Source organism: Enhydra lutris, unplaced genomic scaffold (assembly GCF_002288905.1).
Source record: "Enhydra lutris kenyoni isolate GAN:26980312 unplaced genomic scaffold, ASM228890v2 scaffoldscaffold28, whole genome shotgun sequence".
NCBI classification, from domain to species: domain Eukaryota; kingdom Metazoa; phylum Chordata; class Mammalia; order Carnivora; family Mustelidae; genus Enhydra; species Enhydra lutris.
The window spans coordinates 12,550,614-12,565,505 of NW_019154112.1; the positions used below are offsets into that span (position 1 = coordinate 12,550,614).

Here is a 14,892-nt window from a genome sequence, read left to right on the forward strand (position 1 = left end):
AAAAAATACATAACAGAAAACTTATCATCTAAACTATTTTAAGTATACAATTCAGTAGTGTTAAATACATTCCCATTGTTGTAAAACAGGTCTCCAGAACTTACTCATTTTGCAAATCAAAACCCTGTACCCATTTAACAACAACTCCTCCCGACTGTCTTTTAGTGGGTTGCCCTTGCTCATTCTGCTGCGAAATTGGGACTATCCCTGCCCTTCCCCCATGCCACCCACTCTCAAATCTTACTTTTAGCAACTGCAAAATCAGCCATCTCTGGAAATGGAAGTCATCAGAAAACTTTTACCCACAGTGTAGCAGATGAAAGCCTGCTGCCGTGCCTATCCTTCTCTTGTTGCCCACCCCGTTTTGGAGGCCTCTAGTGGATGCAAGTTCAGCGTCAATTGCAATGGTCAATATATTTTGACCATGGCCCATCCACCAAATAGTTGAACAAAAATATAAACCAGGAGATTCACAATATCATGTGCTTTGGACTTCGTGAAAGAAAGCCCAAATTCCTTTTTGTACTCATTTTTACATGAAAGTCAGTAATTCAAGGGGAGATGCCTATAACATGCATGTGGGCCTCAAATGAGAACAAAATGTTAATGTCATCTGGAAAAGCTCACCCCACCTGGGCAAGCTACCGGGCTATGCTCTGTTTAACACTGAAGATTTTTTCCCCCAATAAAGACTTCGAAGTTTACAATGCAGTGGATAGCTTGGATAAGGACAGTCACCTGAATAAAATAAACTAACAGAATGTCCTTTGGTCAGGGGAACTATTTTCTCTGATAGAGCCAAATAAGTAATAGAAAAATAGCTGACTGCTTTAAAAACTGTATCAACTACTGCCTTAAACAATGGATACAGATCACATTTCCAGTATGCCTGCAGGTTACATTTCCTCAAATATTCAATTGGACATTTTTGCCACCTGAAACAAGGAAAGCTCTTAGAATCTTATTAGACGCAGATACAGAAATTCCAAGCGTATAGTTGCCATGGGTAGGAGAGTCACTTACATAATTTCCTGACTGCTCTGAAAGCAGAAATCATCACATGTATGATAAAATTTCGCAGTTGAATATGAGTAAAACTTATCCACTTTAATTAAAATGTCTATACCCAGTTCATATGAACATAACAAATCTTTCCAAATGCGTAGCATGACACAATTCAATAACATCCACAGTTGTAGTTGCTGCTAACACTACCTGGACAGAGGGCAGTGTTATTGCAAACCCTTGATTCTCTTAATGGGCCGCTGCAGTGTGTCCCGTAAGGTGATACACAAGTTCTGGTTCGCACCTGCGACCCTTGACCACAAGTAACTGAGCATGTGCTCCACTGGGACCACTCTTCCACACCAGATTCACCTGTGTGCAAGACAACAAATAAACATGAAATACCGCTTTGAATATTCATCTACTAAGCATCATACCAAACTGACATTATGACATGCATGAATAGTTTAAATGTAAAAATATGACATCACATCAAAAGGTACAAGAAAACATTTCAGCGAAAAATATATATAAAGGGAGATACATATGACACTGATGCAAGGTCCAAGTTTGTTATAACCTTGTTAGCAAAACTACTCTTCACAAAGCCACCGTGCTACACACACCAGGGGACCAGTCAGCATTTTTCAACAACGATTGCTGAAGGGATCTTCTTCAAGCCAATCTAAGGCTTTGTCCTTTGGGCGGGAGAGGAAGCAAAATGTATTGCTAAATGTACTCTGGCTTCAGGGAGTGGGAACATATGGATGTATTCTTCCCTAATCCTTCACTGCAAGCAGCCTCCTTTCTAATGCTGGATGAGATGGGAGTTTGGGCATATCTAATTTTTATTGTGTTAAACACGGACATTTATAATTTATTTCTAGTGCAATTCTTAGTTTTTCATCCTATGACAGCTATTTATTTTGTGATAATTTGTTTAGAAACCTGCTGCTCATAATTTTCCTGATGATGTAGAGGAGTGAGTTTTACTCAAAAGGAAGGAAACTTTCTCTATGGTTTCTATTAATTTATTCAAAATAGGGCCCTAGAAAGCCAATTGGATGTCTGAATTCATTAATTTTCTTAAAGAAAGCATCACACTAAAATTACATCTAGTTTCTATTATTAGCTAAGTCATGTCCAAAAAAGACTTAAAGTCAAGAATTCCTAAGACCATCACAATGGATTTCTGATTCTGTTGACATCAGGTTCGGGATAGATTTTTAACACTGATTTGAAAACTTGCAGTTGTTTTTTCCCAAATACAAAATTGGGGCATTTACCTGCTGGCAGGGAAGAACTTACATTAGTTATTTCGTTGTGGGAAAGGTTTGCAGGTGAAGTGTTTCTGAATACTTTGTATCACTGACTGTAAAACCAAGGAATAGTTTATATTTTATAAGTTCTGCTTAGAATTTGCCTTTGAGTTATCATTCAAAAAATAGAATATGATAATTTATTTGTCCATGTCTTTTTTTCTTTGGAAAGGTTAGTAAATGACATAGAAATTACTTGCAGTGCTGCTCAAGAAAGCTGGTCCATAGACTGCTACTCCAGGACAGAAGGAGGTTGGACCAGAATGTAAACTCAACTTGCTGATTTCTTCACTGAGAATTTCTTTTTTCCAAACAGACAAACAAAAAAGTTAGCTGAAATAAAACATGTGCTTGATTAAGTAGTTGAATTTACATCCTGGTACAAGCCTCTTATCTCCTCAGGGTCCTGGGAAAACGAGTTCACAGATAGGCATAGGTTCACCAACTACAATTTGGGTAGCACCATTATAAAGATTCGCTCTTATATTGGTCGGTGTTATGCACCTAGAGGCATAGATTATAAGGCATTTATGATTAGATACATATCATAAGGGCACAGACAGTGGTAACTGGGATGATGAATTACATCAAATAGGACTTTTTTTTAGTGTTGGATCAGTGTTTGTCCTAAAAGTCCTCTATAGATGACCCTGATTATTTTAGTCTTTTTTGTCTTCACCAATTTATACTTAACTACTTCATAATAATGGATGACCATTTGAATAATATTTAAAGGCAGGCCTCATAATTTGTTCTTTTACATTAAAGAATACTCTAAAAATTAAAAATCATTATTCTGGAAACCAATAATATGGCAATGGTTAAAAAATATCCACACATATATGTATATATGAACATAAATATTTAGGGATGAAGAATTTAAAGTTAAGGAAAATATAATGCAAATCTTTTTCTTTTGATATTTCAAACTGTGTTGTGATGAGAGTAAGTGAAGTAGAAATATTATATTGTATGTTATTAATTAAGAGCTAGAAAACCTTGAACAATGTGAACTCTATAAGTAAAATGATAAAGATTATGCATAAAATTGTTGTATTTTTCCACAAAAGCAGTCCTTCTCTTACCCTGCCTTGTTATGATGGCATTAAAATGTTTTTATTAAATTGAGCAATGAATCAGGATCAAGATCCATTTTTAAATGTATTTCTGTACAAATATTTGAAAATCTGGGTTGCTTCTGAGCATATATCATAAATGGGCCTCCTTCACTCGCTCAAATTGATGGTTCATTTTCTTGATCAAAAACAAAATAAATAAATGAATAAAATACATATTGGCTTTCACATTGTGAATCAAAATTTGTCATTCAAATACCAGCCTACCTACCAAAATGACCTCATTAGATTTCAAATGGTATAGTTTCAAGTGATATTTCCACTAACTAGGTGTGATTTCCACGCTGACACTTCTTCATTCCAAAAAGTGTGAAGACTATTCCGGTCCAGCAGTTTGGGTAACTATGAGAAATACCTCATATACTTTATAAGAAAGATATATATATTTTTAAAAACTCACTGACATTAAAATAGCTAAGTATAATACAAAGTGTACTGTTTTTAATATATGTGTCTTTGGTGATAGCACAAACTACTCTGGTTCCTTAGCTTGTAACAGAGAAGGCGCATAAAACACGGTATGGAACACTGAAGTATCTAAGGCACTATTAAGGCTCTTTATCCTGACATAAAACATGAAAGAGGATTGGAAAAGCACTGTAATTAAAGTCAGAGGACCTGTGTTGGATGGGAAGCTACTGAATATTAGTTCTGTGACCTTGAGGAAGTCACTTTATTTCTCTGAACCTCTCAACAAATTGGGTAATACATCTACCTCAAAATGCACATGTGAGGATTAAATGAGATAATATATAAGACTGCATTTTAAATTACAAAAAATATTGATATAAATTTTTGCTAGTATGTTAAAATCATTAAATTAGAAACATATTTTTAATTTTTTATTTCTGTTTTAGATAACATGCTATCCTTTACTAATATAGGCTATTTTCCCCACTGGAATACAGGAGCACTTTCCTAAACATGTTTATAAGATCATTTGATGACTATGATGTTAAAAAGCACAAGTAAGTGCAATTAAATTGTCTTAACCCATCTTTTGGTACTTAATTTGGATGTCTATATTAAATATCTGTATCTTATCACTTCATTTCATTTTTTTCCATAAATATAAATTGTGTTCTAGGCTATTGGAGATAGCCTATTCAGTTAATTTTAAACTAGCTTACCTCAATTATTGGACTAACCAAAATGTTTAAGTTATTTTGGTAAAGTAATATTATTTTACCAAATGTTACTCTTTTAAAAACAATGTCCACACATGTTATTATTTATAGAAAGCTTGCTTTTCAGACACAGGATTTACTAATCATATTGATTGAAGAGGCCAGGTTATTTATTTTGAGAAGTAATTCTTAATTATAAAGGTTTATAGGTTTTGCGTCGTTTTCCCTCATGACTAATATAAAATATATATTTTAATGTCTTCCTCATTCAATTTTACCTCTATTGCATTTTTCTTCATTCTCAAATTAATGTTAGCAAATATTATCATTGTTTATTTGTAACACCAGTTTCCTGGTTTGAAAGACCAACAGAAAAGTTTTATAAATAAACCTTGACTTTTGTAAGATTTTATTACTTACTGCACTTATTCAGACTAACTACCTTAACACCTAAAGAAAGTATAATTTCAGAAAGTATTGAAGGGAAAAAACAGCCTCTCTCTGTTTAGTTGCTTAGTGTCAAATTACATATTTTAAAAATTATTTAAAATCATTCAGTTTCCCAGTCTTCTATCAGTATTGTAGTAATCTAAATTTAAAATAATACTATATGTGTTTTTATATTTACCTAAACTATTTTTGCTTTAAAATAAAATAATAAGTATTTATTGTGCATCAATCCAAGATTGGATTTTTCAGAACTTTAATTTTTCATTGCCTTTTCTAAAGTATTGTTAACAATATAAGGAAACGGTTTTAATGCTCCTCATGGATCTATTTAATAAGTGTTTCATCTACTTTACCAAATCATGTGTTATTATATTTTAGATACAAAACAATGTTTGAAAAGGAACAAGTAAATGAAAAGATAAGATAGTAATTTCTATTAAGAAAACATCATGTTCCTTGTGATTTGAATCTGCAAAAAAGGTTTTGGCTAAGAATTGAATTATCTTGGTTTATGTCACAGGCAAAAACTGAATTTATATAAAAGCTCCTGGCCAAACTGCATAATATTTATGCATCAACTAATTTTACCATATTATTGGGAATTTAAAAACGTGGCTCACCATTTCACTCCCAAATGACCCCATTTTTAATAAATTTCAGCAAGCCAGTGACTGCCACCTCTTGTGCAAAAAGGAAGAACATCTATAATCTTGCAGAAATGCCCCTGGGAGATGGCACCAGGAAGAGGCTGAGTCATCAGCCCACGCCCTATGCCTCTGGTTAGAGTCTAATACTCTCCAATCTCTGGTCAGTGCTTGAGACTTTTTGCTCCGTGAAAGGGAGAAAAATACATTTAATAATTTTAAAATTTACCTGGCCCTCGCAATGCACTTTTGGACCTGTTCGAGCAAATACCAAAAATATGTCACCTTTTGTTAAGTAAGAAGCTGCACCAAAAGCAATCCAGATAAGCAAGTTTTCTTCATTTCTGGGTCTGGCTGCAACATATATATTAAAATAAGCTAAAAATATGTCCTTAAGGTAGAATTTATTGTAAACATTCTTCCTGTTCTGAAGAATTCTTTGACCTACTTACAACTAATGTGTTAAACTCTACTACTCACCCATTACCAAGAGCACAATCCATTAAGAATATTTGCATTTTTAAGTTGTAGATTCAAATTTAATGTTCATAATAAATAGCATAAGAAAATATAACTAAAGGAAATATTCTTCAAGAGAATTTCATCAAAATCAGTCATCATCATGTCAAAAAGCTGGTCAAGTATTTGAAACTTCAGTATTAATGGTAAAACAGATCATCCAGATTGGAATGTATAAAACTTTATAAAGACATAGATAAAACTGTTAGTTTGCAATTTCCTGAAATAAAAGTGACAGCTAAAAATGTTCACAACACAGTTTAAATACATTTTCATCTAAGAATGTACTACATGCAATGTAAGCAGATGGAATTACAGCCCATTTATTATGATGAACCAACATATGAATGCATTTAATTGTGCTATATATATATTTTTCCCCCCCAAGGGAGGTATTTGAAAGTAATCTAATTAGTTTAGGATTAAAAATTTTACAAACCAGAAAGTGATTTTTGTTGATATTTAATTGTTTAGAATGTATTTATGGCTTAATAATAAAGACTATCAATTTTTTATTATTAAGCTTATACAGCAAAACTCTCTTTTCAAATAAAAAAATAAATTCTGAAAAAAGTTTCTAATTTCCATACATTTTAACATTTAATATTTATATGATGTATGACATTTGAAAAAATGTCACTCGACATCTATTGCTAAGTTAAATTTCCATCATTTAAAGTCCTATTTAAAATTCTAGTTCTGAAAAGTCCTATAATAAGCAATTATTGATGAAATAACTGTTGACTTTCTTTAAAAGTTTAAGGATACATGTTAAGAAGTTAATTGACATGAGTAAATAATAATATATAAATCCTAAATGTCCCATACTGAAAACAGCATAAATCTTACACATTTTTTTGGTGCGCTTTTCAACTCAAAGCTACTTCATTTATGGACTTTAACTGGTGACGAAAAAAAAAATGGCTCAAAAAAATATCAGCTCCAAAAACTGACAAATGTGCAGCAAAAGATTATGAAAACATGCAGTGGTTTCATTAAATTAACAACAATAAATAGAAAAATGTAACTAACGTATTACCAGTTTGTGCCATAAATTTAGCAGCATCAGCTTGTTCCTGAGGGACCCTTTTTTCATGAACAGATCGAGGTCGCTGACTTTTAATTGTATGATCTCCCATCATTCCAAATTCTAAAGACAGAATAAAGGTATATGAAAGCTTGTGTGTAGACATTTCTCACAAATTACATTACTGTCTCATGCAATATGTTCCTACATATACCTAGAAGTTACTGATTAAATTTACAGTTCTAAATTTTCGAGGTTGATCTACTTGGAATATTTCTAAACTCAAGTCAAAAAAAAACCTATAAACAAGAGCAAGGTTTCAAGAAACAGTAACAGTTGATAGAATAACACATCAGGTTTTAAGTCAGCTTAATTAACAAATAATGTACGCTTTTCTGAATGTTTCCAAGCAATACATCAGAAAAAATACAACCACAGTGTTAACTGTTGTTTTTCAGAGAGAGAATCCTGACTGCATAATACCCCCTTGCTCTCTGAGTAGTAACCACCCCCCATCCCCACCCTGAGGTTTTCAACACTTACTCTTGAGGAATGAATGAATAATCCTGTAACCTGGCTTTCCTAAGGTAAACAAACATTCACTTAATGGAGTATTTGTCCAAAGATGGAGTTGATCTTAGTGTCCTTTGAAAGCTCATAGATACTGAAGTGATTCTAATTCTCTCCTTTCCTATGTCCAAATAGTTGCTCATCCCTTTTCTAACCACATGTAAGACAGTGTTTTCTCTTTTAGAAGTTCTGTTTAAAAAAGGAATGGCTCCAGGTTTCTGTTATTTCATCCTTTAATGTTCTACCTCCTATGAAAGAAAAAAAAATATCTGGGCCTAACTCAGTGACAATGGGGAAGAGGAAAAAATAAGTTGAACAAAAAACAGACTCCATGTAATATATTTTTGAAAAATTCATATGCTTGGAATTCTGCAAGAGTTCCATGCTTCTGACACTGTTGCTGTAAAGCAGTGCTGTTTTAATAAGACAAAAGCCAAATTTATGAGATAGTTGTTGAGTCTGGCTCAGGGGAGGGAGGGAGGGTGGGAGGAAGGGGATTCCTGAGGGGCAGGCTTTCACAGTGTTTCTATTACATCAAGGCAATTGCTGGGCCCTTAAGACCAGGACTTGGATACAAGACAAAGATGATTGAGTAAAACATGTTCTAATGATAGTACAGATATATTGCCAGAACCAACATCAATATTTGGGAATGTATAATTCTGCCTTTTCCAATTAATCTTTAGGCTTCTTCTAAAACAATATAACGTACTTTGTGCAATTGAGCAGTGTGTTTTATAAGCACTAAGTCTACCCACATTTTTATTTTACGTAAGGAGGAAAGACTATAACACACATTTTTGTCCATCCTGGTGAGTTCTCACATAAAAATTAAAGTGTGGCACCTGACAGATTGATTTGTCAGAAATTCTTTCCAGATATTCTACCCAAGAGAATATACGAAGAGAAATCTGAGAAAACTAAATGTGTGTTTGTTGTTGTCAGTTTAGATAAAATCCAAGGCAGGAAATGGAAATTTTCATAAAATGTCAGTTGGCTTAATCTTGTAAAATCCATCATTATTTTCCATTGCCGCCAACATCCTCTCATTCCATTCATTTATGTATGCTGCCTAAACTATGTTTCATTATGCTAATAAGAAGCATCCGATAATCACATATCATTTAATGATTTTGGAAATTGACTGCTTAGAAAGTTTATATCTAGACTCTTATATACTACCCAGTATTTTAAAATATTATATATAACTGAAAATTTTGGGGATCTGAAACAGCAAAAGAAATTCAGTAGTAATTTTTATTAACATTATGTTTTACCTTCAGTCCTCTTGAATTTATCATTTAAATTGTGTTTGTGTGCATGTCTAGCCCTTAGAACATTTAAGTCAGAGTACATGTATGCATAAATAAGTTGCAGGCTTTAATGGTCACATTAACAAAGCTTTGGCACTGGGAGGGAAAAGAATATTCAAAAAAATTTTTTTTCTATGCCTACAACTTTTTTTTTCTGCTGCTGCTGCTTTTTTTTTTTTTTTTCCTTACAACTTCTTTTAGTAAGTAACTTTATTACCTGTTCTAGAGGAAGACAATTCTTCAAGTCAATGACAGTGTGAAAATAGCCTATAATCTGTTTTCTAAGAATAGGTAATTTATTCGTCTGAGGACTATAATCTTGAAATTTACAGGTCCGGGTATGTTGGTGGACACTGCTGAAATAATTTTAAGAGTGTCATATTAAATTTTTAATGATTTCTGAAGTTTAAACACAAGTACTTATCTTAAAAGCAGATATTAGCATCTCTGTGAACTATTTTATATTATTAGCTGGAATGTGATTTAAATCTCTCAAACAGGTATGATACAAATTAAATTTCAGTATTCTTCACTGGAGTCACTTCTACTCAATTCTACTCATCATCAAAAATCAATGTTATGTGAACATTAGTAGCTGCTACTTAATACTGGGATACTTAACACTCAGTTACAGTATTTAAGAAGAAATTCTTTAATCATCTATTACCTTGATTATGTATTTTTGTATAACTGAAGGTTTCAAATGAAAATTTTGATTATTTCTGTCAATATAATTCATCTGGAAAACTACTTTTAAAACATGAGAACTAATAGGATGGTTTGATATAACTAAATTCCCTGTAAGGCAGAAGACATGCTATTTATTTCTTTTTCTCAGGTGGAAAAACAACACTATGGTGGTATTTTTTTAATGTTCCAGACCTATTGTTTCTGACCTAAAACAATCTGAATTTGTAAGTGAATCATGTAAACTATTATCTAACCAAGTGAGTTTCTTTTGCTAATGTTTATGTGCCAAGTGTTTGAAAAAAAAAATACATCTTTGTTTTAGGGTTGTTGTCAGTGGTAAGATTTAATAACAAATGTTTTGTTCCATCCATATGTCACAATGAGATATTTTCAAAACATGAGTGCTCCTTTTCATGATGATTTGATTTTCTTTTCTTCTAGTGAAAATAAAGGCCAGCTGGATCATCCAAACTTAGAAAAAAAAACAAGGTATTAGTTTTGCTATCATTTTCTTCTGTGGTGAATGTGGGTTGAGGTAAACCTTAAGTATATCATGCTCTCTGGATAATAAAAGTCTTTCATGGGTTGTTGATTTATACTCATATGATTCTGAGTTGGCAAAGATAATATACTACATTAGTTACACAAGGAAAATAGCATAACCAAATAAAAAGATGATCTGTTTTGTGTAAGCAATGAAAAGCAAGTTATGAGATCAAATGAAGGAATGTGCAGCATAATATTGTGTATGTAAATACAGTAAATGGCTTATGAAAATACAGGGTTATTTCCTATATATTTATATTGATGGTATCAATGAAGTGGTGGGTAAATAACTGTATGCATATATAAAATTCAAATGACTGCCGGTGACTTTCATATTTAGGCACATTTTTCTCATACAATCTTCCAATGTGTTTCTTAATAAAAAACCAGTAGTCTCTGGAAGTAAGACTTACTCAAAGCTACATGAAAGAAAGGTTTTGAAAACTTGCTATCTTAAGAATAGTTTTATGTCTTCTCTTCCCCCAGCCAGAAATATATAAGAGGATCATTAAGAAACAACTTGAAAACTGACTCTTGACAGTCAGTAGCTAGTTGTGAAGTTTTTGTCTGGAAATCAAGAGTTATAATAACATGAAATCACAGTCATCAATAAATGAAAACATACACACATCCATTTGCTATTTTACCAAGTGTTTACTTTTCAATGTGCAGGCAAGTGGTACATCAGATTATCTGATAAGTTATTACTGCAATCTGTTTTGCGATATAAATACTAATTTTACTTGTTAACTAACTTTCCTTGGAATTTCCATAGAAACCACCCTAGCCTGGCCATGACTGCTTCTCAATGACTTCTCAAAGTTATGCCTTACTTACATTCTATCATCAACCCGCACTACTCTTTGTCTTGGAGATGGTTAAACCACTGCACCGTTTCTATTAACTTTCTCTGTATGAAATACCCATTTTTCTATCCATGCCTGCGGACCTCCCCATGTCTCACTCCCTGAATTATCAACCAATCATAATCAGGCTGTCTTTCTAAATTTCTATTTCACGTTTCATAGTAATGGACTTTCATTTTTATTTTCAGATTGTTTTATTCCTTGTACTAGATTATAAACTTCTTTGAGAAGGAAATATGCCTTATGAGTTTTAAAATCACTTCCTGCTTTGTACCTAGCTGGGATTCATTATTTATGTATTTTATAAATACCGTTCATGTTAAGAGTTGCTTCTCCAAAATGCAACTTTCTAGATTCCTAGAACCCTTTCTTAAACTTGCTTGGTGAACAGTTTGATGGGGAAAAAAAATAAAGTTTTTAGTTAAGTACTTGAAAGGTAGTCATGTATGATCATGATGCTCAGCATTTCTTTATCCATTAAACATATTTAGGTTATTATTTAAATAATTGCAATATTACCTTTTTTAAAAAAGAAATTTAAATCTCACTAACCTAAAAAAAGTTTAATGCCTTAAAAACAAAGCTTAATTTTTGTCAGTAAACATTTAGGAATTACTTACATGTTAGGCACTAAAGTTACAAAGATAAATGAAAAATAGTCTCCGCTATTCTGAAGTTCATAGTCCATGGAAATCCAAACATTTGGTATATATATAAAATTATTTATTTTAATCAAAATATGAAGCTCCACTCAAAACCCAGTTTTTATATTAACTTCCTAAATATCACCCTTAACTAGAATGGCTTGCTAGTGTGTCTCAAAGAGAAAATAAAACTTTTCAGCCATGCAACTGGACATTTGAAGTGACATTCATTCGTCAAAGCATAAGAAGTAAGGATATTAAATGTATAACTGGTTGGCACAAGAAAGATTCTATCATCTGGCTGGATTATGGTGGTATAGACAAATAAAGTCTGTTAAGAAGCAACCAGACATTTTTGTAAAATAAGATTATTATATTTAAAGCATTCTAAGTTTGTATTTTGTCAGAAGCATGAGTTACTAAATGTGTTCATTCATTTTTATAGTTTTTGCAAATGGAGTTGTCACAATTGTTTTGTATACACATTTTTGGTGCATATCATAGCTGGGAGGTATTTAGATAGCGAAGAGCGGTCCAGATTATCAGTCACTACGGTATCTTTCTGTTTTCTGAGTTTTTAAAAAATGTTTTGTGACCTTTGATCAGACTTCAAAATTATATTCTCTCATTCAACAGCTATTTGAGTGCCTACAGAGTCAGGTGCTTTATGAAAAGATAGAAATGTTGGGGAAAGACTACAATCTGTAATATCAAAAACATTTCTAGACTGGCAAGGATGTTAGAAACAAAGAATATTAAAATTAGACATCATTAGTTGAAATCCTGAAGGACACTGGTTAAAAATACTATTGATTATAAATATACTAATTTCATTTTCCCCAAGAACCAAACAAGGATAGAATATGTGGATAAAAGATAATTTCCAAAGAATTCAAGAATGAGAACTAGATAAGAAATTAAGAAATACCAGGAAATATGTTGGCTAATTGAATTTAAATAATAAAAAGGAAATATCAGGAAATATTTAACATAATTTTTGAGAAAGCTGAATGAGAAGTATTTATAATAAAATAAATTAAGACATATTAAGAAACATTAGAAATCAGAGAAATCCATCATTAATATTTAAGGGGATAATTAATATTCTTTCCTTCAAATTATTTCTCAGTTCCATTGCCATAGTTAGATACCTGGTTATAGGAACCAAGAAGCTCTTTCTTACAATAACAAAGTAGAATCTTGTTTTTCAAAATACTCCCACAGAAATAATTTTATTAGGTAGTTGGCATACTCTGTTAAGTAGATGGGTAATTTTATGACACTTCTAAAAGTGGACAAAACAGGGAATCATCAAAGGGCATACTGCTAGTATGTTTATAGAAAATTTAAAATGTTCAGGAGTTTTCAGTTTTCAATTAAGTTGTTAAGTTACAAAACATAATATATATTGTAGAAGCAATTTTCAAGTATACTTAGTGCATATTTTCTTTGACAATGATGTTATATTTTAATTTACCTTTATTCGAAATAGGAACTTTGAAATAATTACATACAATGATGGATTTATTTTTAGATCTCCTCAAATATGTACATGAAAACTATATAACAAAACAACTTATTTAGAATAATTCCAAGAAATTTAGGGTATAAACCCTTAAATCATCACTTTTATTCTGATTTTGTCACCCTTCTGGGAAATGTTAGTAAATTGGATGCACCGTTTCATGTAAGAAATCATCAATGTGTGTAATCATGTAGGAATTATTTGTTAATATTTCTTATACATTAGCCAATTGCATTTTATGACCTCATCTCTTTTTGAGGTAACTATTGAATTTTTATAAACTACCAGTAATGATTTGCTTGAAAAATATCTTATTTGTTGGTAATAAGGAAAATAAATGCAGAAACACATAAATGATAAATGCAATTCTACTTCTAATAGTAAACTAGTAGCTGAATGTGTTTCTTATTGACCGGTGTTAGAATTTAATTTAACACACTAGCATATCGGTGGCAAAATAAGATGCTTTACTGTGAGCTTTCACACCTCTGGCAGAGGACTAAACCTCTTACAGTATAAGATTTGAATTATCCTATTGCTAGAGTGGCCCCCAAAGATCCTAGGAAATCTAACATATAAGAAGGTAAACTAAATTGTCCCTGGATAAATATATCTTTATTTTCTTAACAAGAACAGAGCTTGGTTGCTTTCCTGCCAAGCTCTCTGACATGTACAGTGATCCTCTGTGGGCAGAGTAGACCTGTAGGGATTTCCAAATAGTGGGGAAGGCTGCTTGGAAATGACAAAAGACTTGTCTTTCAGGCTTCCCTAGAAGGACAAAAATGAATGAGTCACCTAGTGATGAGAAGCCAAATTTTTCTGAAGGGAAACTGGCCCCAACAATGATTTAAGAACTTAAGAAATGTGTCGTAGGGGATAGGGAGGACTGAGGCAGCTGGGTATTCAGGGTTTAGTACCGTAAGTTATTATTATTAATGGAAGATAAAGTGTGAAGAAGAGGGACAAGATATTCCTGAAGGGATTGGTGGGGAGGGAATCAGAAACCTCCCTTACGCCTTACTAAGAACCCTGGAATGTATCTCTATTTCACTAAATGTGAAATATTTGTAGGGGTTTAAGCAATAAGCAAGGAATCATGGTTTGATTTGAATTTTAGATAAGTTAATTGAGGAATCCAGAGCGACTATGGGGAACAAAATTAGGGCAGTATAAACTATGAGGAAGCTATTGCAATTGCCCATATAAGACTGTGACCAGGTTGAGAGGAAGGTTTGATGGATAGCTTACTGGAAGTTCCTAGCTTGGGTGGGCAGGTGGATGGGGGTACCCCCACTAGATAAAGAAATAGAAACACCCACAAAACACTGGCCAGTCATAGCTTACTGCAGGCTGAGTACATCTTTGGACCACTGGGTTCAAATTGTTGGCAACGAGAGCAATTTTTAGTGTCCCAAAAAGTTTATAGGAAAAGTCTTTTATAAGGAAATCTATGCTTAAAAAAAAATGAGACTTTTTAGTATGATATTTTTGATAGATGTTACCTTTGTATA

The 14,892-nt window shown here is 32.6% G+C and overlaps 1 protein-coding gene across 1 annotated transcript in view; it reads right to left on the reverse strand.

Annotated features, from left to right (window-relative positions):
* The window catches only part of LOC111152280 (adhesion G protein-coupled receptor B3), a 724,443-nt gene that overhangs the window by 431,194 nt on the left and 278,357 nt on the right, over nucleotides 1–14,892 (reverse strand). The window contains exons 4-5 of the mRNA XM_022510749.1: nucleotides 7,240–7,350; nucleotides 1,216–1,377 (exon numbers count right to left, since the gene is read on the reverse strand). Of these exons, the coding sequence (XP_022366457.1) occupies nucleotides 1,216–1,377; nucleotides 7,240–7,350 (273 nt within the window). The remainder of the gene's footprint in view (nucleotides 1–1,215; nucleotides 1,378–7,239; nucleotides 7,351–14,892) is intronic.